General features: G+C 51.6%; 9 protein-coding genes across 9 annotated transcripts; 6 read left to right on the forward strand and 3 right to left on the reverse strand.

Annotated features, from left to right (window-relative positions):
• Window positions 1-665: 665 nt before the first annotated feature.
• N7482_008388 (glutathione S-transferase) lies at window positions 666-1,613 on the forward strand (the record flags this gene model as incomplete). Its single annotated transcript, XM_056690512.1, has 4 exons — window positions 666-720; window positions 770-846; window positions 906-1,319; window positions 1,383-1,613. 4 exons carry the CDS (start codon window positions 666-668, stop codon window positions 1,611-1,613), a joined length of 777 nt encoding a protein of 258 aa, XP_056540277.1.
• A 3,011-nt stretch (window positions 1,614-4,624) lies between these two features.
• Window positions 4,625-5,698, forward strand: N7482_008389 (uncharacterized protein; the record flags this gene model as incomplete). The annotated part of the gene is made up of 1 exon (XM_056690513.1): window positions 4,625-5,698. One exon carries the CDS (start codon window positions 4,625-4,627, stop codon window positions 5,696-5,698), a length of 1,074 nt encoding a protein of 357 aa, XP_056540278.1.
• A 2,112-nt stretch (window positions 5,699-7,810) lies between these two features.
• On the forward strand, window positions 7,811-9,961 carry N7482_008390 (uncharacterized protein; the record flags this gene model as incomplete). The annotated part of the gene is made up of 1 exon (XM_056690514.1): window positions 7,811-9,961. One exon carries the CDS (start codon window positions 7,811-7,813, stop codon window positions 9,959-9,961), a length of 2,151 nt encoding a protein of 716 aa, XP_056540279.1.
• Window positions 9,962-10,673: 712 nt separating this feature from the next.
• Window positions 10,674-11,002, reverse strand: N7482_008391 (splicing factor 3B subunit 5 family protein; the record flags this gene model as incomplete). Its single annotated transcript, XM_056690515.1, has 2 exons — window positions 10,674-10,685; window positions 10,760-11,002. 2 exons carry the CDS (start codon window positions 11,000-11,002, stop codon window positions 10,674-10,676), a joined length of 255 nt encoding a protein of 84 aa, XP_056540280.1.
• A 207-nt stretch (window positions 11,003-11,209) lies between these two features.
• N7482_008392 (tRNA-specific adenosine deaminase) lies at window positions 11,210-12,935 on the forward strand (the record flags this gene model as incomplete). The annotated part of the gene is made up of 5 exons (XM_056690516.1): window positions 11,210-11,363; window positions 11,416-11,458; window positions 11,532-12,459; window positions 12,528-12,566; window positions 12,672-12,935. The coding sequence occupies 5 exons, from the start codon at window positions 11,210-11,212 to the stop codon at window positions 12,933-12,935; spliced, it is 1,428 nt and encodes a 475-aa protein (XP_056540281.1).
• Window positions 12,936-13,189: 254 nt separating this feature from the next.
• On the reverse strand, window positions 13,190-14,823 carry erg24B (uncharacterized protein; the record flags this gene model as incomplete). Its single annotated transcript, XM_056690517.1, has 3 exons — window positions 13,190-14,298; window positions 14,386-14,690; window positions 14,744-14,823. The coding sequence occupies 3 exons, from the start codon at window positions 14,821-14,823 to the stop codon at window positions 13,190-13,192; spliced, it is 1,494 nt and encodes a 497-aa protein (XP_056540282.1).
• A 349-nt stretch (window positions 14,824-15,172) lies between these two features.
• On the forward strand, window positions 15,173-16,866 carry N7482_008394 (uncharacterized protein; the record flags this gene model as incomplete). Its single annotated transcript, XM_056690518.1, has 4 exons — window positions 15,173-15,546; window positions 15,650-15,949; window positions 16,012-16,138; window positions 16,654-16,866. 4 exons carry the CDS (start codon window positions 15,173-15,175, stop codon window positions 16,864-16,866), a joined length of 1,014 nt encoding a protein of 337 aa, XP_056540283.1.
• Window positions 16,867-18,497: 1,631 nt separating this feature from the next.
• On the forward strand, window positions 18,498-20,424 carry N7482_008395 (uncharacterized protein; the record flags this gene model as incomplete). Its single annotated transcript, XM_056690519.1, has 8 exons — window positions 18,498-18,764; window positions 18,840-18,983; window positions 19,044-19,103; window positions 19,154-19,213; window positions 19,269-19,643; window positions 19,688-19,817; window positions 19,875-19,994; window positions 20,051-20,424. The coding sequence occupies 8 exons, from the start codon at window positions 18,498-18,500 to the stop codon at window positions 20,422-20,424; spliced, it is 1,530 nt and encodes a 509-aa protein (XP_056540284.1).
• Window positions 20,425-21,608: 1,184 nt separating this feature from the next.
• Window positions 21,609-24,485, reverse strand: N7482_008396 (putative C6 transcription factor; the record flags this gene model as incomplete). The annotated part of the gene is made up of 1 exon (XM_056690520.1): window positions 21,609-24,485. The coding sequence occupies one exon, from the start codon at window positions 24,483-24,485 to the stop codon at window positions 21,609-21,611; it is 2,877 nt and encodes a 958-aa protein (XP_056540285.1).
• Window positions 24,486-24,751: the final 266 nt, after the last annotated feature.

Below are 24,751 nucleotides of genomic sequence, written 5' to 3' on the forward strand. Positions count from 1 at the left end.
GTGTTGGACCTAACTACCGGGCGCCTCCGAGGACAGAATGAGATCCTGGTCGCGAATCCCAGCGGTAACTCATCTCTGAAACAACGGACGCTCGCATCACAAAGATATTGTGTTGGGTCTGGCGCGTAAAATCTTAGATAAACCAATGGTATGTTTCTTCAGTCTTTCGTTCTAACCGCCCTTGGAGGTAGCTTCCGAACTATTTAGTCGTCACATACGACCCACCTGCACGGACCTTCAGCATTCCATGGATTCGAAGTTCGTCTTGTCTTTTTCATGCTTATGATGCCATACCGTTATTGAACATGAGATGGGATAACGTATGATTCAGGTATTTTGCGAATACGAGATTGTATCTGAGAGAAAAACAAATTCATGGGACGCTTGCGAAACAATGATACACTCCACCGCTCCTCTAAGCGTCTTCAACAGTTCCGGTAGAGCCTCATTGAATAGTCCTGAGGGCCCATCACAGACCACGGGATAGGAAAGTGATAAAGAAGTGGAGACTTCCGCGTCGGGCGATAAGAAAATATTTGCGGCTTGCCTCGGCAAAGAAGATTTGGATACGAGACGCGAATGGGTGAGTCAGTCACCAAGTGGCCTTTGTCCCGCAACACCACAAGATTTGTGTCAATCAACTCACACCCCTCGGAAACACCACCATGGCTGCTCAACAGCCCGATATCCATTTTATTGGCACCTATACCCGTTACTCCAGTAGGTTGCCCATTGCCTTGTCATATAATTCACCGCTAACATGGCATAGGCTGGACCAGTCGGGTGGAGGCCGTCCTGGAGTACTTCAAAATTCCGCACACTTGCCAATTCATCAAGCTTTCTGATGTAAGGGCGCCTAAAGCTGTCAGAAGCAATTTCCTTGCATCAATCTAATAAGATCATAGGTGAAAACGGTGTCCCCATCCGGATACGTACCGTTCCTGGAATGCCGCTCCCTCGGCAATACCAGAATCTGCGACTCGCTCGCAATATGCGAGTTCCTTGCCGAGTCGCACCCTGAACTTCCTCTTTGGCCTCGTGATCGCCAATTGAGGGCCCTCGCTCGCAGTGCTACTGCGCAGATGCATTCTGGCTTCTCCGCTATCCGAAACTCGTTCTCCACGAACTTCCTGGCCCATTATACCGGCAACGTTCCGATTTCCGATGCAGCGCACCAGGAAATCCAAAAGATGCTGAACCTTTGGGACACCGCTCGGAAAGGCACCAAGGAGCGCCTTGCGGTACTAGGAGAGGTCGATGAAGGGTTCCTGTTTGGAGGATTTAGCATTGCTGATGCCTTTTTCTGGCCGGTACTTACGGTAGGCAGTCTTTTCTCCCCTTGTCTTTCCTCTCTTCGTATCAGTTTGACTAACCATACCCAGCGATTCCGAACGTACGGCCTTCCCCTGGATGGGGCTAGCGAGGACACTTTGGAGTGGATGGCCAAGATGTGGAACGATCCTGTGTTCAAGGCATTGGCGCATCGGTATTATGAGCAGGCCAGAGACCCAGAGACTCGCATTGAGCATTATGATGATGTCTTCCGGGGTCAGGATGATATTCAGTATAGCCAATTTCCCGAGGACTGGACATTTACTGTGCCTGGCAAATGAGCGTGCGGCCCTGAAATGTTAGCATCTGTCAGGGCGCAAGCCCGCGGACGCTGTGGTGAATCAATTTTATCAAAATTGAAGGCTGTTTAACAGAGCTCATACACATCATGGCAAGACATGTTTTCAATACTTCTAGACCAAAGCAGAGAGATCTACTTGGATGATGCGATGCGGATTCATGACTGAGCTGAACTGTAGCAAAACCAACGTTGGATTCCGATATAGATAATGCAAATCACCCGATGCTGGATATAGCCCTCTCAAAATTTGCTCTTTTTGTTCTCAGGTGGCTGGGCATTGCCCTAATTCTCTAGCCGGTCCCATTGCCGATAATAGTCGGTGTAGAAACTATGGCGGGTGCCGTTTCAAACTAGCGTCATCGGAACCACAATGACTCATAAAGGCCTGATCGGGGTATTTTGACTATCTGTATTTGAGTATAGAGCGCTAGGGTAAGTGTTCTTGGTTCTCTTCCCTGTGGATACGTTTCGGCAACTCCATCGCTGCACCGTTGGGCTGGCAGTTGACTTGGTTGCAACCGCTGACGTACTGTAGCTAGTTCCAAAAACAAGGTTTCAGCGCTAACTGGCTGTAACTGAGCATAATCCGCTTGACGGAAAGTCTGTTAGGCGCTGGAACACATTCAGAACAATTCCTGTACTTCGTATACACCCATCACTTCCCAGCCAGGGCTGTAGGGCATGAGCCACGGTGCCGCGGGTCGGGTGGCGAGTGACGTGGCGCACAACTCAGTGAGGCGCAGGCAACGCAGTCAACAAGTTGCTATTTTAGGAATATGAGAAACATTCGCTCTCTCCGAGACCCCACTCGTCTACATGAGAGGGAAACCACTGTTCTGCGACGATCGTCACGGACAGAGGGAGCCGACGAAACGTCGAAGAGGGAAAGCTTGCATTGTCACTTCCGACTCCAACCGCTTCACGATTAAACCCCTCGCGCGGAGCGACCACATGACCAACTCGATATGCCGCCAGGCTCCAGGGTTGCGGAATCAAAGTCTCTGATTGCACCAAGAACGCCCATCCACGCATGAGATAGGAGTTGTGCCGCCTTGTGAGATGAGATCACCGTCTAGATCATGTGGGCTCTTCCTAAGGGAGTCAACGGTCCTGAAGAACCGACCTGATCGACTACTGGAGTTCCAAGTCGGTATAGTTTCGTACTGCGTATTGTCCGGTACGAGGCCCAGTCCAACGCCGGGTGGGCGCCTCCCCAAAGTCTGGTAAGAGACTACCGGCGCGGCTCAGCCCAATGGCAGATCGCAGCAGGGATCTCAGCTTGGAGCGCCACGGCCGGACTCGGTCGCGCCCGGCGAATCCGCGCGCTGAAGCGGCCCAAGACCAGCCTGCCCCACGCCGGCTCGACCCTCCATCAGCTGAGGTTGTCCACTCTTCGTCTTAGCGGCATCTCGATACGTCCGAAATGGATGGGAAATTGTGACCAAAAGGGTTTGTAGAACAGGGCAGTCCGGGTGGTTTCACATAATTTTTGTCCCCTAGTCACTACTGCAACCTTGCACCCCCTATTATCATGCATCTGAGCGATTCTAGTTCCCTGAAACACAAATCGAGTAGTCCGCTTCGGGAAACGTGGGATCCCGCCCTCATCTGTTGTGCGATAGGGTGGGCACCAGACTGGTCTTTGCATTGTTAGGGTTTTGTGGAGTAGAATATAGCTGCACGGCGCTCGAATGATCCATGTCCTCCTCCGACCCAGCGTGATGGGTCTTCTTACTTGTTTGTCCAGTTGCTTAGGAGAGCAATCGCATGCATACCCCGTGTAGAAGCATCATTCCATGCATCGTCGTCAATAGAAGCGACCATGGCACCCGTCTAACCCAGCTGAAAGGTGGACACAAATGGGCAACGTGTTGCGCTCTCCGTGATTTCTTGCCTCTCGACGTCCAATTTCCTTGGAAACAACATGCAGGCCCAAGCGGCATCGGTCTGTCGAGTCAATCTAGTCGCTTCCTCAACTCGGAGGATTTTCCTCGCTAGTAGAGTGCTGTTTCGCGGCGCGGATCATCGGGGCTTAGCCTTTGCAGTTTGGGGCATCTTGCAGATTGCTCTGGCCAAATGGACGTGCAACGCGCAGGCCGTAAGACTGGGACATACTGTGTGGTCCAAGTTGTGTGTCTTCTCCACGATGTGATTATCATTGTTTACGGTCCTGGGTCTACATCACAATGAAACACTTTTTCATCAGTGGGGCCTCGCAGTACAGTTACTGCATTTTCCTGCTGTTTCAACTTCCGCCCGAGAAGAGTTACTGTACTCTGCCCAAGTTGCCACCCGAAATCCCGAACATCTGGAGTTGCGGTTCGGGGAGTCCGAGAGAGCGTGGCCAATAAGCCAGTAACGCACAGTGCATCGCCCCATAACCCCGTACGGAGTATACGGTAAACATACCGACTCCCACATACTAAACTAGTACTCGGTACTCCCGGGTCCCCATCAGGCTGCATACACCCAGATACGAGGGCTTGACTCCGCTGCCGTCGGTATGATTTTGACAGAGGAGAATTCTAATCCCCACTGTATTATTGCCTCTTTCGTCCGGTTCCCGCCCCTCCGATTCTTATTCTCGGCGTCTGCCACCTTTTCTTCTTCGATTCATCGTGACTATTCATCCTCTCCTTTCTATATCTAATTTTCACTTCTTTCCGCGCATTCGCCCGCACTTTAATAAAATCAACCCTTTGCCGAAACCACACTAGGCCCCCGCGCTTCGCAGAGTATGCGATCGATCTAATCCCGTCCAAGCGAGAAACCCATCCGAACAACTTCGAAACTACTTGTGAACCGGACATTTTCCATCTCCAATCTCGGGCACTGTGTGGGCGAATGTCGCCTTTATGATTTTGATTTCGACTTTATACATTCTTTTATAACAGCACCTCTTTTTTTTTCTATATATTTCTTCCTTTCCTCCCCTCTCCCCCAACTTCAACTCCAAACGCCGGTCGTATCCCTTTTTTTCGCAGAGTCATAATGCCAACAGTCTTACTTCCCTCCTCGGCTGCTGCCTTTGCGCCGCGGTCATCGCCCAATGTGGTCTTAACGCGAAAGGTTGCGCCGTGGTTGACTGCGACGTTGAAGCGAGTCAACCGAGTCAAGCGCCCACTCAACAATGTCACTCAGCATACGCGGTGCTTGACTGAGACGCTGGCGTCAACCAATGCGATCTGGACCCTTTGCTCGATGATGTTCACCAAGGCGCCTGAAGCAGAGCTGCGGAAGGATGAGAATCCGCTCGTGGAAGGCTTGTTCAACTACCAGATGGTCCACATGGAGGCCTATGTCGTACATGTCGACATGGTCTCGCGCAACGAGGTGGCCTTCAAGTTGACCCCGGAGACTATCGAGTCCCTGGTGGACTTCCATAAAGAAGTCTACTCGGTCGACGCCGCCGCGAACACGTGGGACTGGTCGGACAAGCAGGCCCAGCTGAAGAAGTTACAGGAGGAGTTCGTCCAAGCCGCCAACAAGTTCGTCTACCGAACCGACGCCGAAGCCCTGGAGGGACTCGAGGAGGATGGCGCCGGAGAGTTGCTCTGTGGCCGGAGCGAGGAGGCTAAAGCAGCGATCTCGGGTCTCTTCGTCCCGCTGCTGCCTCCGCCACCCCGGGTGGTGGATGTTCTGCGCCCAGTGCCTCTCCTGCCCAGCTCGACCGGCCCTGAAACGTGGTGGCATCACCCCATGCCTCCCTCCGCGCCGATGGAGTCGTGGAAAGTACTGCCACCCAGCCCATCCCCGGCCAGCACGGGTGATTCTAATCCGAATCTGTGGGCCAGTCTCGCTTTCAATGAAGCCCAGCAGCCATCGCCGACCCCCTCCTACAGCCAACCCTTCACCACCGCACCATTCTCGATGTATGACAACATGGCAACGACCTCGGCGGCTACCGCTCCTCTCCCGCTCCCGAGCATGCTGGTGCAACCATGTAGCACGGCCGCCAACATGGCCGGTTTCGGTGGCTTCGGTGGCTTCGGTGGCTTCGGTGGTTTCGGCGGTTTTGGCGGCTGGGGAGATTTCACTCCGCTGCCCTACGGCACGACGATCTAGCCCGCTGCGTGGGGGGGACTCGATAGAGTCGAGTCTTTCTCCACCCAGCAACCGGCGTTCTCGCAGCCCCAAGCCTCCCGGCCGGATACTCTACGTAGATCGTGGAGTATCCAATCCTCTCCTCCACCTCCGCCACCTCTTCCTCCCTCCTCGGGCGACCCGGTCAATATTGACAATTTCTCCTGGGACCGGTCCAGGTAACCCTGGATCGCCACCAGACCCTCGACTAATTGGCATTCTCGACGGCGTTTTTCCTAGATTGACTCTGTGTGCATTTGTGATACTCCACCTCGTCCACTGCATCATATCCAGAATAATCCTTTTGATGGCGTGCGTTTTGTTGTTTATTTGCTCTTTGTGTTTTTCTCCAGCCAGCGCAGCGTTTGTTTTTGTCCTTTTGCATCGAGAAGCGGCGGGTCGGCTCTTGTGTTCCTTTCTCTTTGTTTCATTTCCCTTATATATGTCATGAAGACCAGGTCTGCCTCGCGGCATGGGATATGAATTTGGATGTGGAATGTCCATCGTTATGTCTTCGTTTCTCGGATCGCGGTTCGACAGAGTGCGACATCTGGACTACATCGCCGACTGGTTTCAGCGCTTGGATTTCTTTTGTTGGTTGTCCCTGTCGAGGACTCTCCTTCCGGTACAGGATACCGGACTGGCAAGCACGCCTTCAGTGGGGTTGCTTGAGGACACGTCTACGTGATGGCGCGGCTTTCTTCCGGCATCTGTGATGCACGGTCGGGCTCTGCCTTTTCTGGCCTTCCATGGCCTATGACGGTGAGGCTCGCGCGAGAGGAGAGATGCCTTTCTATCGATCTCTTGAATCCCGACACAATTGCCTCTGGCAATCACCGGGTGCAAAGGAACTGGTGTCGGAACATTCCCAGTGTCTGCGACGCCGGTGTTTCCTACCTCTCGCTCGATGCGTCGAACAGTTCGAAACCTCACTGTCATAGATTCATGGCTAGCTTTTTAGGTTCATCTCCTATACCATTCAGGCTGGGTTTTTGGTTACCTGAATGAGCTTGGTTTGCCGGGAGCTCGTTGATCGAGCCTTCGTTCTTTTCCCGGCACTAAGAATCGGATGCTGGGATCTTTGCTTCTTTTGTCTGCGAACGGGGGCTAGTCCCCCCGCGCTGGCTGTCTTTTTCTTCTCTTGTCTTTTCGTCGACTTATTTGCTCAGCACAAATCTGTATGTATCTTTTTAGGCCTAGTTTGGAAAGATGCGTGCAACTACAAGACCTACTCCAGTAGAGCGGAAACCCGACCCATTTGTAGACGAAAATCGCTGTCTCACACGGAAGATATCCCTAACGTACTTCTTGATCAGCATTTCAATTTTTCGAGCATTTCATTCTGCACGTACACTACACGATTGCGCCTCCCGCCATTCGGTCTCCCCAATATAGTCTCGGCTGCAATCCGACCGGTGGGAACACAAGAGAGTCATCAAGAATCCGCGCAAGCATCGACCAAAAAAAAAAAAAAAAAAAAACAAAGAGCACACGGGATGATATTACCTTCCTCAACCAACTAGGTATCAATTCCACCGCAACTCCCCACAGACTTTGCCGCCTGGCTCCACTATGTAACTAAGGTCGTTTGGCGGGCGCTCTCGGTACATGACGTCAGAAACCCGGGGGAAGTGCCAGCAGGGTTGGACTTCGCATTGTCTTCCCAGACGGTCAAGTGCTTCGCGCGACTATGGCTTCTCAGTAAAAGGTTTGCAGACAAGGCACGCGAGAAACTCAAACCGAATAGCCGGCTCGTTGTCGGTCCCTTGAGTCTTGGTGAGCCTTTCTCCGCCGGAATCCCGCGGCTTGTTTCAGTGGCCCCTTCCGACCGCTTGAACACTTCTGGTTGAAGGTTTCCAACCCGGTCGCCTTTCAACGCATCATCTCCTGCGATCTTGGTATGTCGCTGCTCCCTCCCTGGTAACCGGGAAGAATTGTGCAACTCACTCCCAAGGCCTTCGTTGAGGTCTATTGTCGCAAGTTGGTCCGATCTTGGCTGACAGTCCCTAAGAACCACAGGCACATTACCTCATACCTCTTATCTCCGTTTTGCACGACCCCGAGGGAATCAATTCTCGATTCTTCGGCGCCTCCATGGCTCCCTTGCACGATGCCCTCCAATGCCTCCAGCCGACGTCCTGGGATGAGGTTCCACAATCCCCCGAGGAACTTCGCGAATATGTACGTGATATCTTCAAGAACAGCCGACTCATAGCAGAGTCGCTGCCAGATCCCCCTCTATACGACAGTGAAGAGCACCACGGTCTGGGCTTGCAGGCGGCAGACTCCGGACTACGAGTCGTCCCATCGTCCGCTCGGGTAGGCGAGACCGATTCGGAAATTACATCGATTCAGAAGCAATGGGGCAAACCACTAAAAATGGGTGGCCCTAAAGACAACCCTCTTGGGTTGCACGTCTGGAAGCTTTCTCCAAGTGACGGAAAGGGCTCTTGGTTCGGGAGACGTAGTATACACGATGGACTTCCATTCTCGCAGTGGCGGAAGAAGCTCTCGACGGAATACGAGGAAACCTTGAAGGTTAACCGAAAGCGGATCCAGAAGGGTCAAACACCGGACAAGTGCATTCGTGGAATCGGTGCCGAGGAAAAGATTGAGTCCATTGAGGTCAAAGACGAGGGTGGCTCCGTGCTAGGCCAATTGACCGTCTACCACGTCTCGGCCCAGTTCCCCAAGCCTACTGCACCGCGTGATTTCGTGGCTATGATCATCACCTCGGATGTTGGATTGCAGGTTGGGGGAACAAAACAACCTGGTCGGAGCTGGATAATGATCTCCAAGCCATGTGACCACCCGGATGCGCCGCATAAATATGGATATACTCGAGGCGAGTATGAGTCTATTGAACTTATCCGAGAGATTCCCAAGACGGCAAGCGACGCTACCTCTACTTCCTCCGGCGTGGGCAGCTCGGAGGAGACGAAAGAAGTTGATTCTCAAACTCCTGATGCGCGAAAAGCCAATGACCACAGCGAGAGCGAGGAAATCCATCCTGTTGAATGGATCATGGTCACCAGAAGTGACCCCGGGGGCAATATTCCCAGGTGGATGGTTGACAAGGGCACACCGAGGAGCATCGGAACAGACGCAGCCAAGTTCGTCAACTGGGCCCTCGAAGTCGAGAAGCCTCAAAATCACAACCGTGAGAATCATTCTGAAGTCACATCCGCCGAGACATCCCGAAGCCCCGAGCTCAAGTCGGGGAATTCTTCCGACGATCTTGATTCAAATGAAGGTAACCAGTTCGACTCGGACACGGACTCCACGGACGCCGATGCTCAGTCCCACCACGGCCTGATTGCCAGCGTGACAGGCCTGATCAACTCTGGTCTCGAACGATTCGCACCGCAAGCAATTCTGGACTATATCCCGCATCATCACCAGGCATCAGGTCATTCACCAAATGGTATCAGCACTCCGGAGGCCAACAAAGATGAACCTTCAGCTGCTCAGTCAATAGCACCCAACTTGCCTAGCACCGAGCCGCACGCGTTGCACCCCGACCGCATCTCCCTTTTGTCGACCCAGTCTGGAGTGAGCACTCCAATTTTGGATGAAATCCCCCAGAGCAACCTCCTACCGGCGGAATTAATGAAAATGACCAAAGCTGGCAAGCTCACTAGCCATGAGAAAGAGCTCGCCAAGCTCGCAGAGCGCAAACGCGAAATTGATGCCAAACTCGAAACGATCCGCTCCGAGCTTGAGAGTCTGCACCTCCCAGCGCCAAGCAGGCCATCCACACCGTTCAGGGGCGTCCACAATGATGTAGACAGTGATACGAGCGGGCTGCTTAAGCGCGCAGCGGAGAATCGGTCTACCACGCCAGCCAGTTCGTCTGGTACTCAACAGAGCCAACAAGCCAACGGCAATGGCAACGAGAGTGATGCGCAGCCATCTGAGCAGACGCAAACCCCAGAGCCGCCGGCGCATGTCCACAAAGCCGCTTCACATCTTTATAATGAGGAAGCTAAGTTGTTGAAGCAACTGCGCAAGGTCGAGAGCAGCCAACTCAAGGTGGCAGCTAAGATTGAGGCACGGCAGCGCAAGGAAATTGAACGCACGGAGAAGACGAAGTCGAAGTCTGAGGTTGAAACTTTGCGCCAGGAAGTAAAAGACTTGAAGAAAGAGCTCAGCAAACTGCGCTCAGACCGCCAGAAATGGGTGGATCTTGTCTCTTCCCTGCAGGCGGAGAATATGAAGTTGGCTGAAAAGGAAGAACACAGTTGATAAGGGGGATGTTAGTGGAATTTTACCTCGCGGCATGTACATAGCCATATTTTTATGTTTCTAATTTGTGGTCTCCGATGCTTACTAGCAATGTCTCCGTACTTTGGTGTTTGGGACTACGGCTTTTGGTCTGCAGTCGCCTATCACCGGCAATGCACAAAGCTTCTTGTAACTGTAACATTGTATGAAATGTAACTTGAATTTGTAGACAGATTCTACTGCAAACAATCGGCGCTGTAGTTTTTGCTGTGGCATTCAAAGCAAGTCAGGATAACCGAGTTGTCGCCGGAAAGTCACCATATCAAGTCGAGCACGCGGAGTTCCAAGAGTAATGGTGCACAAGTCAAAGAAAAATGGTAGTAGGTATCCGTATCCGTCCCCATCCATATATTATGAGACTCGCTCCGCCAACGCACATTAAATGATGCTGTTCTGGAGATGTGATGTAAGACGCGCAACCGGTCCAAAGGAAGAGGAATCGTAGGTATCATGCGGGATACTATTCGGTATCTAACCCAATAGTGACTGAATTTCACAGCAAAATATTCATTTGCCCTGTGTAAGGCGGGTATCTTTCAAATGGTTCCCGGCAGGTAGGTGGGCGAGATGAGAGCGTGGTAAGCGGGCTCTTGGGAAGCGCTTCCCTGGAAGATAATGGTCGGAGGGAGGTAGGGGGATCGATTTTTAATGGCGATGTCATGTTCAATTCCCATTACTCTTGAGTCTAAAATTCCGAATGGAGATATGATTAGTGAGAGACTCTCTCGCGATTGCAACCCAGTACAGTGCAGCGCATACCTCTGGAGGATTACCAGCGCCCCGAACCATCTTCTCGAGCATCATGGTGCGAACCTTCTCCTTGGATTCGCCCATGCCAACGGACATGTAGGAAAGCAGCGGGTTGTGGCCGACATACGAGGCGTAGCTGTCGCGGAGGATGTTGGAGGTCCACTCGTACTTGGTCGTGTCGGCGTGGCCAGTGCCAATGTAACGGGCCTGCAGGGCCTCAAGATTCTGAAGAGTACGAAGCTTGTCGGCCATCTTGAACGACTTGAAGAGGTGATTGGGCGTGATTGGGAGAAATGCTGCGGAACGAACGGGCGAAGTCTGGAGACGGGGAGATAAATGAACGATCACGTGATGGATATAAAACCACAATGTCCACGGCTCCGTGCTTTTCTCTCTGCAGTCGACGAATAATTGATCTGTCAAATATGTGGGGTCATTTCCTCACTTCCATTACTTTCAATGTCTGAAAATACATCCATGGTGCCGCTGGCATCTCGAATAGCGGCGCTGGTTCACGCCCATTTCGACGCATTGCCCGCACGCAACAAACCAAAGATATTTGCCGATGGTTCCAGAGAGTGGATTCCGATGACAGGCATTGTGGCTGTCAAAGGTATGTGATATCGGTTTCTTCAAAATTAGGCTATATAATAACCTTGCAATAGGAAAACACACGCCTTCAGAAAGCTTGCACTGCATATCTGTCACGTAAGTCTTGCAACTTCCAATATAATTTAATTGAGTCTTCTCTTTGGTATTCTCCGGCTAATAATATTCGCAGGAGCGGTGCAAAATGCTTGCCGGCCTCTCAAATCCCTCGCTGTCAGGGCCTTGTCCTCCATGATTGTCATGCCGAAATATTGGCCATTCGCGCTTTCAACTACTGGCTTCTGACTGAATGCCACGCTATTTTGACCGAGGAAAAGAGCCATATATTTAAACCAAATAAAACTGGCGAAACTAAGCACGATTTCATTCCGAGGTCTCCGTTCATCCGCAGAAGACAACAAGCCGAAAATAGAGCGAATGAAGCCAAACCACCAGTCGCATGGCCACCTTTGGAGATTCAGCCTGATATTAACTTTTATATGTACTGCACATGCGCTCCATGTGGCGATGCAAGTATGGAGCTCTGCATGGCAAACCAAGAGGATGCAACGCCATGGGAGGTGAACCGTCCCACCAATCCGAACTTGGCAGACCAAGGGGATCTCCTTGAAGAAACCCTCCTAGATGGCAGGGCTCATTTTTCTCTTCTTGGCGTGGTTCGCCGGAAGCCGGCGCGCATGGACGCTGAATCAACACGAAGCAAATCTTGCTCAGACAAGCTTGCTCTACGCCAGGTATCTTCTCTACTATCCTGTGAGACCAGTCTTCTGGTTGCTCCGACAGAGAATGCATACTTAACTGGTCTCATCCTTCCTGAAGATGAGGTTTCCCGAACGGCCTGTGACAGGTCGTTTGGAGAGAAGGGCCGCATGGAGGCTTTGGCAGGCCGATCATGGCCGGAAACCCCGGCATACGATGGAAGTACGACTACATATCGATTCCGACCATTTGAGGTTCTCTCCGTGCCAGCAGAGGAAGTTGACGCACTTTGGCAATTTGCGAAACCGAAAGCCGGCGAAGCCCGCTCGTTGCTGCCGTCCGAGCAACCGAGTGATGCCACAGCCCCCAAAGTTGCACCCAAGAAAAGCAAGCCGGGAAACGTTAGCTCCATATGGACGGCTGCGCCATCACTGTCACATCCTTGTGCCATAATATTGAATACTGGTAGCAAGCAGATGCCGGCCTTGTGCCATTCAAAGACTGGCCTGTATGAAACCATTATCAATGGAGTAAAGCAAGGGAACCGCCTAGCTTCGCCTACGCCACGGGGGCATCATCATTATCTCGTGCTAAGCTGTGGTCTTTTCTTCAGAGCATCCTTCAGCCAAAGGCATGTCTTCATAAACACGAGGATTCCCAAGACCAGGCGCAGGATGGCCATACATTTCACCCTATCCCGGAAGCGAACACATATGAAGAGTTCAAGCGGGCTGGAGATGATGTCACAGGTCCCCTTCGAATTCGCGCGAAGGCAATTCATGATGCTAAGGAAGTCCTCAAGGGATGGGTGTCAAATTCAGGGGACGAGGGCTGGGGTCTAGATGTGCTAATCGATCCAAAGAAGCGCAAGCGCTGACGCCATGCAAAGATGGAAAATTAAGATTAATTGATAGCGCGTCATGAGTCTGCCTCATGTATTATTTCTATGAGTGTTTTCACCTCGGAAGGCGAAAATAAGAAAGCAATTGATAATGTACACTTTTTAGCCTACCCACGAAACTGCCTCGGGTCAATATAAAACAGGACGTGTCTCCTTTCTCGATCCATGTATCGTCATGAAAAGAATCATCTCAAGATCATCCTCATCGTCAGTCCTCTATTCTAAGTCACTTAGTAAATGCCTGGGATGATCCGACTGCGCACCATTGAGGTGTAACGATCCCAGTCAGTACCATACTTCTTCTTGCACTTCTCCTCATCGCGCATTTCGCGGTGAATCAGCAAGACTCCAAAGTAGATCATGTAGAAGTAGGTAATGATCATGCCCCAGCCGCGAGTCTCGGGGGTCTGCACGGCCTGTTTCTGGAGGGCACCGCTGGCTGGGTTGATGCTTTCAATGATAGCATAGCCGGCTATGCCAGTGGGCAAGCAGTAAGACCACGACATGATCCAGTCTCCGAGGTAGTTGATGTGCCGGGCCAGACCCCACCAGCCTGAGACCATCAGCTTCGAGCCGCTGGCGGTCTCGATAAACTTAATGTGCTTCACACGAGGGTCGTTGGGGTTGGTACGGAAGCGGTTCTTCTGGTTGTTGGCGCCGCGGAAGATGGAGTATCCAACGGTAATGGCGCCCAGGACAAGTGCCCTTCCGCTCCATCCGAGCTCAAGGGGGAAGACTGAGAGGTAACGGCTCTGGATGCTGTAGATGTGGGGGACCCAGACAACATCGCCGAAGGACAACATGAAACCAAATCCATCCATGATTACATCCATCGTGGTCATAATAGCAGGTTCCATGTACAGCGCATCCAGGATGTAGAATGCCTGAAAGATGGTGACCAGAATGATCGAGTCGGTCACGTAGCCGTAAGTGCGATACTGATGGGCCACGTTGGAAAGGTTGAGGATGGTCCACCCAAGCAAGCCAGGGCGCATCTCCATGGACACTTTGATATCAATCGTGCGCGATACATCACTGACGAAGGGAATGGGCAGGCGGATTCGAGGGTTGAGCTCCCGGCCAATGAAGAAGTCGTAAAGGGGGTTGCCAGTGTGGCCACCAGGGGCCAGTTCGCGAAGCTCCTGGTTGGGCTTGCCCGGCTCCGGGACAGTGAAGCTCTTGAGGTAGACGAAAAGCGCGATCGAGGAAGAAATCAAGAGATTCGCGGTAATGACCTGGATGTAATTGTCCCATAGGAAGGTCCACACCACGAAGTCCGCGCCGTACATGTAGGAGCCGGTGGCCAAGCCAGAGAGGATGATGAGGGCGGTGGGGAATGCTGTTAAACCAAGGGTCTGTTAGCAAATTCCATTTTCTTTGCCCTATGAAAGGTGCCATCTGGCTTTGGCTTGGGTGCTTGTCATACAGTTGAACTTGTACTTGAGCCTTCCCCCACATGCCAGAGGCACACCCTCCGCCTCCTGACCGGGCAGGAAGACCTGCAAGAACAGACTGAAAGCATAGTAGCTCAGCGTCCACAGTGTAACCTGGGTATCATAAAGACCAGCAATGCCTTCTTCGGGCCAGCCCACTTCACGCTTGAGCTGGTCGAGGGTCAGGGTCGAGGGACTCAGGAGCGAAGGGGCGGGACAGCCCGTAACATCATTGCAGACGAAAGCGAAGGTATAGACAAGAATGGGAAGCCCGAATACAATTCCGAAGGCACCTAGGCTGCGGCACAAGTCAGTATGGGGGTCTGGGATCAGGAATTGGAGCAGACATACGGCCCCCCGAATTCATAGCCGCGCTTTTCGGGCACAGGCTGGATAGGGACCTGCGGCTTCTCAACCTTCTTGGGCGCCATGGTGAAAAGCGCAACTGCGGGCAATTGGGTGAGAAGAGGACAACTGATGTGGCCTGGTAATCAGCGCGGGGTGATAGGCCGAATAAATAGCTTCTGGGAATCGTGAAGCCCGGCCGAAGCGCGTACGACGCCGGAGCCAGTGAACCCGCGGCCCGCGCGGAGCTTCTCCGCATCGCCAATCATCGCCAATCAGAAGCACCCGGAGGCAACGTAAGCCTCTCGCGGTTTCAGCCTCCTCACTTCCAGCATTCGTCTTCCCCAACATCAACCCCAAGAAGAGCTGGCCTCTTGCCTACCCTTATCCCTCGTTTTCTTTCTTTCCTCTGGTCCTCGGTGACCCATTACAGCCATGAAGCTGTCCAGTTCCGCTCGTTCTTCGCTCCTCCTCTTATCGTCCCTCTTGGGATTGTCCAGCGCGGCCTCGGACCATTCTCACCTCAACGATGACTCCCCCTGCGTAGCTCGCTCACCAACAAGCGGCCTGTACTTCGATCTCAATGCGATCTCACTGTCGCTTCCTGAAATAAAGAACGGCAAGAAAGTTGAGAAGGACGCGCGGGATACGAGCTGGCATGCCAAGGGGCATGACTACCCCGCGAATTTCACGATCAATATCTGCGCACCAGTCATTGAAAATGTGGAAGATGTGGTCGGAATAGAGTCCTCACGGTGGAAGAATGTCAGCGCATATTATGAGCATGCGGGGAAGATATACTCGATAGGGTACGGCATCTCCTCAGGCCCTTGATCCCTCCGTTGATAGTCCTATGTGGACCCACTCTGATCCTTGGTGTTCTAAATGCTGACTATTTTCGCTCCTGAACAGAGAGCAAGCTTCCGAGCCCTTTTTCCGGGGTCGCAAGCTCGTCCTCAACTATACGAACGGCTCTCCATGCCCTGCGGACTGGAACACCGCCAGCATGAACACCTCCGTGCGCACCAAGTCTACGATCATGTCCTTCCTCTGCGACCGCGACGCACCAGCAAACACAGCTACCCCGTCCTTTGTCGGGACCATGGATTCGTGCACTTACTTCTTCGAGATTCGCAGCTCGGCTGCGTGTGGTGGAATCGCAGCAGATCCGAACAGTGGCGGACTGGGACCAGGCGGGGTCTTCGGTGTAATGTGAGTCCATTCTCTACATATTCATGCGAGGTGGGTCAATTCATACTAATATACATGCTCAGTATGCTCATCGCTGTGGCCGCTTATTTGATCGGTGGCTGCGCGTATCAACGAACAGTCATGCACCAGCGCGGCTGGCGTCAGTGCCCGAACTTCAGCCTTTGGGCTGGCATGCTCGACTTTGTTAAGGTATGTCTCTTAACGTTGATACCTTGTCGGTCTCGCCGAAGCTTCAGATATGGCAACGTGGTGTCGCACAAGTATAGAAATTCAACTATGCCCGTGTTACCTGTTTCGCGGTTGGATTGAGGTTGCTCTTGCTGGACTAGAGCTCAATTGCCTCTGACGAAGCGCATGCCAAGTTCTCTCGTTATACCCCTTCCTTGTCTCTTGGTCGTCCACTACTTGTCTCGCCATGTTCTATACTTTTCGATGGCGATTGCATTATCCCGGTTGTGTTGACCGCAGCATGTACTTCTCTTATGACTTTCGAAGCAAGCTGTCACCATTTCACCCGTCCGCGGGCTGTCTGTCTGGCCTAGACGGTGGGCATTCTATATCTAGCCCAGCTCTAAGTATTTGACTGTACTCAGTACCTTGCAGATCGCGTTGTGTGCCACTGATTCGAGAGACTTGATTGCGTTTTTGCTTTATGGCCGTTTGAAAGAGGGTAATACGCTAATCCTCTTTTTTTATCAAATTAGGATATGTTTGTCATTATCTTCTCTTCTATAGGGAACTGCCTTCGCCTCAAGCGATCCCCCTCGATCAATGGCTACGTCCCTGCCGGCGATGACGGCCGCGGCGGCTTTATCGGCGCGATTGGCGGCCGAGGTAGCGGGAGGCAGGGCGGGCGACGAGATATAGATGCGGAGAATCGACTCATAGACCAGCTGGATGAGGAGTGGGAGGACTAGGAGAGTTGATTTCTATCTTCTATCATTATATCTTCGGGACATTCAAGTACCTCCTTGGGTTTCCACTAGGAATAGACCTTGGCCTGATCCAACCAATATGAATCAACAGTTCGGGACACCACGGGCGAACCTACCTAGGATTGCGAGGCTGATATAGTAGCCTAGCTTCTCCTTCACCCTTTCCTGCCGAATATAAATCACCGATGACTGCCTGCTGATCGGGACTAGTCGGTAGAGTTGCATGATACTGCGGGTTTGTCCTATGCTGGAGCATGTTTAGTGAAGTTCACCTTTTGGGTTCCCAGCTTCGCATGGTGTGAATTGAATTTTGATTTATTTTTTATTTTTTGTAGGTGCGCCTAGAGCGTGGGATTCAAGATACTAGCCCGAATTAGGCTTATAGGCATTTTCCTATTATCTGTTCTAGTGCTTGCTAAGATCTGCCGACCGAGCAAAGCATCCTTCCTGTACTATGAACCCTGTCGTGTCATAATCGCCGCTAGAAAAGCAGAAGTCCTGCCGTACATCTCCTGCTAGATCTTCCGGACTCTACCTAGTTGCAGAGCTCCCTCATCAAAGTAAGATACGATTGCGGTTGAGGCACCAAAGGTGTCACAGATTAGAGGCTTCTGGAGGAGATATTTAATGATGAGCTGGATACCGTGGGAATCGCATCGGATGAAGAACATATGCTCAGTCTGCGGAGTCTAAGTATATCGTAAACCTTAAATATCGTCGGGCAGGTATCGGTAGCAAGTAAGTTCAAACGCATCTGATCAACCCTACCACCTACCTCGATAGCGAGATATTGCTCTGCCTTCTTAAGAACGATCTTAGCGATCTCGTTGCTCGTAAGGCGCGAGTCCTATATCTCGATCCCACAGTGATAGAAGCTATACCGAGCTGGGTTTCCAGATCTACCTTCATCCAACCAGCCTTGGAAGAAATTTCCAAGAACGTCTACTGATATCGCGATCAAAACGGGCTGATTTGTTGTTACTCGCGGTATTTTGATATACGGAACGGGGGGCTCTGTGGGGCTAATGCAATTGTATGTTTTTCCTTATATATGATCTCTTGCTGTATTTGGGGCTCTTGCTTATCTATCACATTGTAGCCGGTATCACAAGAGAAGTGAAGATTGGGTGCTAAGGAGGGTTGTAAGGGAGACTGGCGTGGGTTACCGGTTAGTGGTGAATTTTCGATACGTTTTGGATGTCAACATTCTATATTACAATGAAATGATTCTCAAACCGTGCATTTTAATGTCTGTTTTTCATTTTTTTTTCAAAACGATGCAAAACAATCGTAAGAAGTATAATTAATTCTTCGAGTACAAGATGCTACTTTAGTTCTTCGAGCTAGGCAATGGTGGCGAGTACGTACATCACCAGGGGCAGGGGTGCTGTCGGAGGAAGCCAACAATGAAATCGACCATCACGCCGAGCCATCACTTTCTCCCCCCTCCCCCGCTTTTCTCCCTTCTGAGGTCCGAGGCGGCTCTTAGGAAGTATCGTGAAGACCTTCCTGTCTCGAAATTTTGGACTTTCTCCACTGCCATTATTGTTGCTTTCATGCTTTGGATAACCCCGAGATTGTCATTCTTTGTCCAAGGCACAGTATTCCCCAAAATGACACGCAATCATACCATCGATGTGCTTACAGCGACAGCAAGCGACCTGCGTAAGCTGCTGGACTCGGAAGAGGTCTCCAGTGTGGAGCTGGTGGGTTTATACTTGGACCAGATTGCCAAGCATAACAAACAGGGCCTCATGCTGAATGCAATGATCTCGACTGCGTCTGCGGATCGTGTCCTCGAAGAAGCGAGGATGTTGGATACTGAAAGGTCACAAAGGAGGCCTAGGTCAAAGCTGCATGGGATCCCGATTATTTTGAAGGTGAGAAGAGATGATCTATTCTAAAGACACTCTAATCTTGATTTAACTCCATGATGCTTAATTTCTATGACTCAGGATCTGATTTGCACCCCAACATTTGGCCTGGAGACAACAGCTGGATCATTGGCCTTGAAAGGGCTTAACGCTACTGAAGATGCCCCTATCGCAACACTTCTTCGAGAGGCTGGATTTATCGTGATTGGCAAATCAAACCTTTCGGTGCGTGGCCAGATAGCGAGAAATCTGTTCATTCGGCATCATGAAATTAACATGGTCTAGGAATGGGCTAACTCTAAGGGATTCGGGGTGACAAGTGGTTGGTCTGCCGTCGGTGGCCAGGTGATCTTATACAATCATCGTAGTCTCGGGGGTGGACTGATTTTGAATAGACTCAATCGCCTTATGTTAAAGGAGGCGTGGACTCGAAAGACAGGTGGATGGGCCATAGTGTGAGTAATGACCTATTTTGGTTCGGACGAGGCTGAAGTGGACTTATGAACAAAGACCCCGGCCGGATCATCGTCTGGGTCGGCCGTTACAACAGCAGCTGGCTTTGCCGCTTTGACGATCGGGTCCGAAGCGGACGGGTCAATAGTTCAACCAGCAATTCGAGCTGCGGCCTATAGCTTGGAGGGGACGGTTGGCGATGTGATTATGAAAGGCACGCAGTCTGGAGGTGCAGCTTTTGACAGTGCCGGTCCAATTGCCAAATCTACTGAGGATTGTGCCGATGTGATGGATATTCTCTTACCAGGTTGGGACTTTGGTTCGCACCTCGCTAAGTCTTGGAATGGGATTCGCATTGCCTATCTAGACTACAAGACCTGTCAATTTCCCGACTCTGTTTGTGAAAAAACACCTGCCTTCGATACACAACATGTAAGTATCCGGTCACTATCGAGAAAGCAACTGACAGTCTATAGGAGCAAGAAATGCTGGAGGCTCTCAAGAAAGTCGAATCTCTTGGAGCCCAGGTTACCTACAATGCCCCCCTCCTGAGCCTTCCTGGAATCACCGATAAATACAAAACTGTGACGATGGGAGAGATTGGAAGTAAGTTCCTTCGCTCCCTCCAACCCTTGGATCCAGAAATAATTGACCCCATGCCAGGACACCAGCTTGCATTCGTCATTTCAAGATTTTTGGGCTTATTCAATAATCCTCAATTACGGACATTGCAGGACCTGGTGATGTTCAATAAAGAGCATGCAGCTGAAGAGGTTCCACCAGGTATGAGCTGTTCAAAGTTCATGTTCCTCAAACACTCACTTCAGACGATGGTACAGAGCAACCCAGCCAGCAAGTGTTGGAAAATGGCCTGAACGATAATATGACCGATGAGCAATATCACAGTGGATTGGCGCACCTTCGACAGAGTGTTCGGCATGCTGCCCAGCTGTGTTTGGACGAATCCAATGCGGATGTTATCATGGCATCTGGGGAAACACTGTTTCCTAGCATTGCAGCCTGTGCAGGCTATCCCATCGGAAGTGTCCCACTCGGCTTCTCTGCTTACAATGGGAGGCCTTTTGGGATGGAAATAATGATACGGAATGGCGAGGAGGAAAAGGTTTTTCAAGTAATGTCGGCATGGGAAGCGACGTTCCCGGAGGCCAGGCAGCCGCCGCCTCTTTTGGTCAACTGGGCCACCGATATGTAGACCAACTATATAGAAATTATATATCTATGGACCCATGATGGAAGTTTCATGATAATGGAGATTTTGAATGGATTTTCAAGCTCAAGGGGCATGAACTTTTGACTCAGGTCCAGAAACGTCATTTTTCAGTATGAACTTCACATTTCCTCCTGAAAGGGTATTTGTTGGAGGGAGGGGAAGCTGTCTATCTGAAAAGAAAAGCTGCACAGGAGCTGACCTAGCGTGTCGCGTTTTAGCCAGCTTACTCAGTCATCTAGTTGAAACAACGAGAGGTTAGGATTACTTGGATTTAAGTGGGATGGTGTTTCGTAGCGTAATAAATGGTATAGTCTAGCTAGTTTGTTAAGTAAAAAACCATTTACTTGCATGACCAAAAACGTGCCGATTGGATGGTATATATATGTATCTGTACTGTAGTGCCTGAAAATATGTACCTCTCAACCTGATTAATGTAGTGTAATATATTTACCAGTAGAATTTCCTATTAACTGAAACAAGAAAATCGGGGGTTGAAGTGATTCTAGATACTTAGATAAATTCATTATCACTCGAGTTGAATTGAGCATCATTTGCAAGGTCGACTAACCGATGTCCAAAAACTTGAGCCAACAACGGCACCCACTATACGTGGGGCATTTGTATAGCATTATCCGCTGCTACTCCACAAGAACCAGCATCATTGGTCTAGTGGTAGAATTCGTCGTTGCCATCGACGAGGCCCGTGTTCGATTCACGGATGATGCACTTCTTAACTTTTTTCTATATCGAGACTATCTTTACCCCTGATTGTTTTTTTTGGCGTGCGATTCGGGCTAGCTGATGCGGACGAGAGAAGAGTGCCACGGTGACGCGGGAGCGTAAAAATTCTTACTACTGGCGAGAACTTTACTAGGTAACCGGGCCAACGCATGAGTACATTCCGTGAAGGTCCTCTAGAGAACCAACCGCCAGAGACAGGGGGAAATATACAGCTGACGTCAAGACACAGGTAGTCGGGACATATGTACATGATTAAAGATAAAGTATCGCAATTACTCCAGGCTTTTGACAGATTTCAACGAAGTGCAGGGGAAAAAGTACACCACCGAAAGCCCGGATCGGAGGTCCTCTCATAAATATATTAACAAGAATAAAACCACGTCGTGGTCATCGAAAAGCAACTGGCATTTCATGGGTATCCAAGGTCATCGGTGCCGCGCGTCTTGTCCGATGTCTGGCCCGCCCAGGCCGAGGTCATACGCACTTAATGGCAGGCTGCCTGCCCCACCCAGGCCGGAAATATCGCTACCTGGGACCAGGGCTGAAGTTGGACCTGCTACTGATTGTGGAGGTAGGCCGCCGCCGACCGGGTCGAGGTTGAAAGGGAGGAACCACGCGCTGGGCTGGTAGAACTCGCCTGTTCCGGCCGGGGCGCCTGGGTCAAGGTGGTCCGTGAAAAGAGAATGGGCTGGGTTTTGGGCCTCGACCCTATTAACCGATGGCGGCGGCGGCATCGAAGGATTATTCGGGGGAACGAAGTTGGTGGGATCAAAGTCAGAAAAAGAGTCGTACACGAATTGCCGATCCAATTGTGGCAATTGGTCTGGCGGAATGCTGAAGTCGAAGGGCGATTGACCAAATGGCATGGGACGGTTCTGGGAGAACAAGAATGGTTGGGGGAATGCGCTGCCTGGAACGCCAGGAGTACCACCCACGGTGGGATCCATCGACTGCGTCGGGGATTGGTCCATATTAGGGTTGGGGGTGCCATCAGACAGTTTGCTGTTCTTGCGCGAGCGGGACTTGCGGGGAACGGCGGGTTGCGGCGTTGGAGATAGACTGGCGAAGAAGTCTTCCACGCTCTGGAGATCGGGCTTCTGACCCATGACAGCATCCTCGCCTGATTCCTTATGCCGAGTGTCTGGGTCCTCCCAGTGCAGCCTTGAGACACCATGGGGGTACTTGTCGAACCAGTCTCCGTATTGGAACATGGGTGCCAGGGAGGTGCCATTCTGCGCTGCGACAGAACCCTTAATGGCTGCATCGGCGAACTGTCGGTACCGGTCTTTGGCACTCTCCACCATGTAATGGAACATACCCCAGTACTTCTTCATCTTGTTGAGATAGCGGTAAGTGTGTCGCAGATTCTCCTTTGATCGAGCTTCTAACTGCACGTTTTTTGAGAAGATCCCCCAGATGTGAACAGTACTCGCCGTATATGCACAGTACCCTGCAAAAGGGACAGTAAGTGGATAAGCCGACGCGCGATCAAAGAGCATAGAGATATTATGGGCAGCCTCCACAGCTGCTCGACCGGCATTGCTAAGAAACGGCTTAGGCATATCCCTAGGAGGCCGTCCACCTGGAGACAGAGGAATGGCGAACTGGTTCAGGAACAGCATGTTCTGATGTGTAATGATGTGCAGGAACAAAAACTGATTCGCTATCTTCTCCGCGGCATGAATCTGAAGATTCTCGTAGGTGAATGTCAAAGAGCTCGGAAGCGAGGCAGAGAACTCCTCAATTTGCCGCTTCAGTCGCGTGTATCCTGAGTCCGGATGCCAAAGAGGTTGAGACTCTTTTCTTTTACCACCAAGATTTAAATAGTCAACAATGCGTCCCCAGATGACGATGGCGCGGATGATGTATGACGACACACCCATGTTCTCCTTGGCGTTGGATAGCTGGCCAGAATCCTGCGGCGCAGGGTTAAGCACATTACCATCTAGGTCTTCCGTAGGCCCGGGGATCTCCATTTGAAAGTGAGTCTCCTTGATGGGCAATTGGATGTGGAGGAACTTTTCATTCCCGATGGGCGGCCGTTGACTTCCCGAAGAGTTGTAGCGATCCATCAAAAAGCATGCCCACATAGTACGGCGCCGAATTTCACGATCTGTGAAGCTCAGTTGGGAATTCGAGCCATTACTCTGACTGAGCAACGGGTCGCTCTCAAGCTCTTGATGAAGCTGCAGCGCGTATGCCATCCTCAGTGCCTGACCTCCAAATGACCAACTTCTTCCTCCATGACATGTTCCAAATTCATGCAATCCAAGGAGTAGAAAGACGGTCAAAATAGTGATATTTGGTTCGTCGTGTCGGCTAAGTGCAATGGCAGCGGCAGGATTGGCCCAATTTTCTCCGCGGAGAAAGGGAGGTTCTGAGTTGAGCTGTGGGTGGGTAGAGAATCGAGCGGAGACTGCGCAAACCGCGAGGATGAGGACTGGGGGGACCGTGCCCGCCTTGAGTCGTCGCATGAAGCTAGGCTTATGTAGAAGGAGATATGACTGCCCATATACGCAGTCGAAGAAGACCTCTGCTAGGTACTCCTGGATCTCTAGAGAAGGCAAAAACTCTGCGCCTTCGGTCAAAAGTCCGGCGCCATCAGTGGACTTGTTCTCGCGATTCATGGGGAAAGTATCTTGGGCCGGGCGACGCTCCCCTTGGGTCCATTCATCCATCTCCGCTGCGAACGCCTCATCGGCGCTTCGTTTCTTTTGAGCCTTGGAGGCCTGATTCTGTGCAGACGGCTTCACTATCGATCGTCCGATGGAAGCCATGTCTCGTGTCTCATCTTTAGGAATCGTCTTGATCACGCGATCTTCCATCCGCTTCAGACGTTTGTCCAGCATAGCCATATAATCCGTTCGCGGCGCTGCCTTTCTCGTGGTCACTTTGTAGACACAAGGAATTCGCGAGCGAGTGCAGTGCTTGCACGCGGGCTTTTCACCCGAACACCGGATCTTCTTCCGGCGACAGGCGATGCAGGCAAGCGGCAGTCGCTTCCTTTCCTTTCCAGCCTTGGTTTTCATTTCGCTCCAGGCCGGCCTACCATCTTTGTCGACGGGTCCGGTCTCGAGGCCATCGCCGGTGCCGTCTCGTGCCGTGTCATCGCCCTGGTTCTCTAGCCCGCCGTTGTCGGGCCCTGTCGCGGGGTCGTGGGCATTTGTGCTACCGGGGTCGCCAGAACTGGCATGACTGTGGGTATCAAAGTCGTCTACAACTGCCGTCGGATCCTCCTGGCCCAAGCCAAAGCTAGCACCAGAGGTCTTCAATGGCGAGTCGTCGGAGTCGGGAGGGATCATGACGGGTGCGGGTACCCCAGAACCCAGGCCCAAAGCATCGTTCGGCGTGGTGGAGGTAGAGCTGACGAGTGGAATTTCCAGCCTGAGATGATGCGATGAATTTGGCGGCGGTCCAAGGGTGCGATGCAGGGTGGTTACGGCGGGAGAAGTCGGGGTGGAGGAGAAAGGTCAGAAGAACGAGGGAATATGGGGAAAGGTTCAGCGGCGAATGGCGGCTTGGCAAGGGCGTTCCACTGGCAGCGGCCATATTACGAAGCTGCCTCTAC

The sequence above is a fragment of the Penicillium canariense genome (assembly GCF_028826845.1).
Source record: "Penicillium canariense strain IBT 26290 chromosome Unknown utg000006l_segment0_segment0, whole genome shotgun sequence".
Taxonomy (NCBI): domain Eukaryota; kingdom Fungi; phylum Ascomycota; class Eurotiomycetes; order Eurotiales; family Aspergillaceae; genus Penicillium; species Penicillium canariense.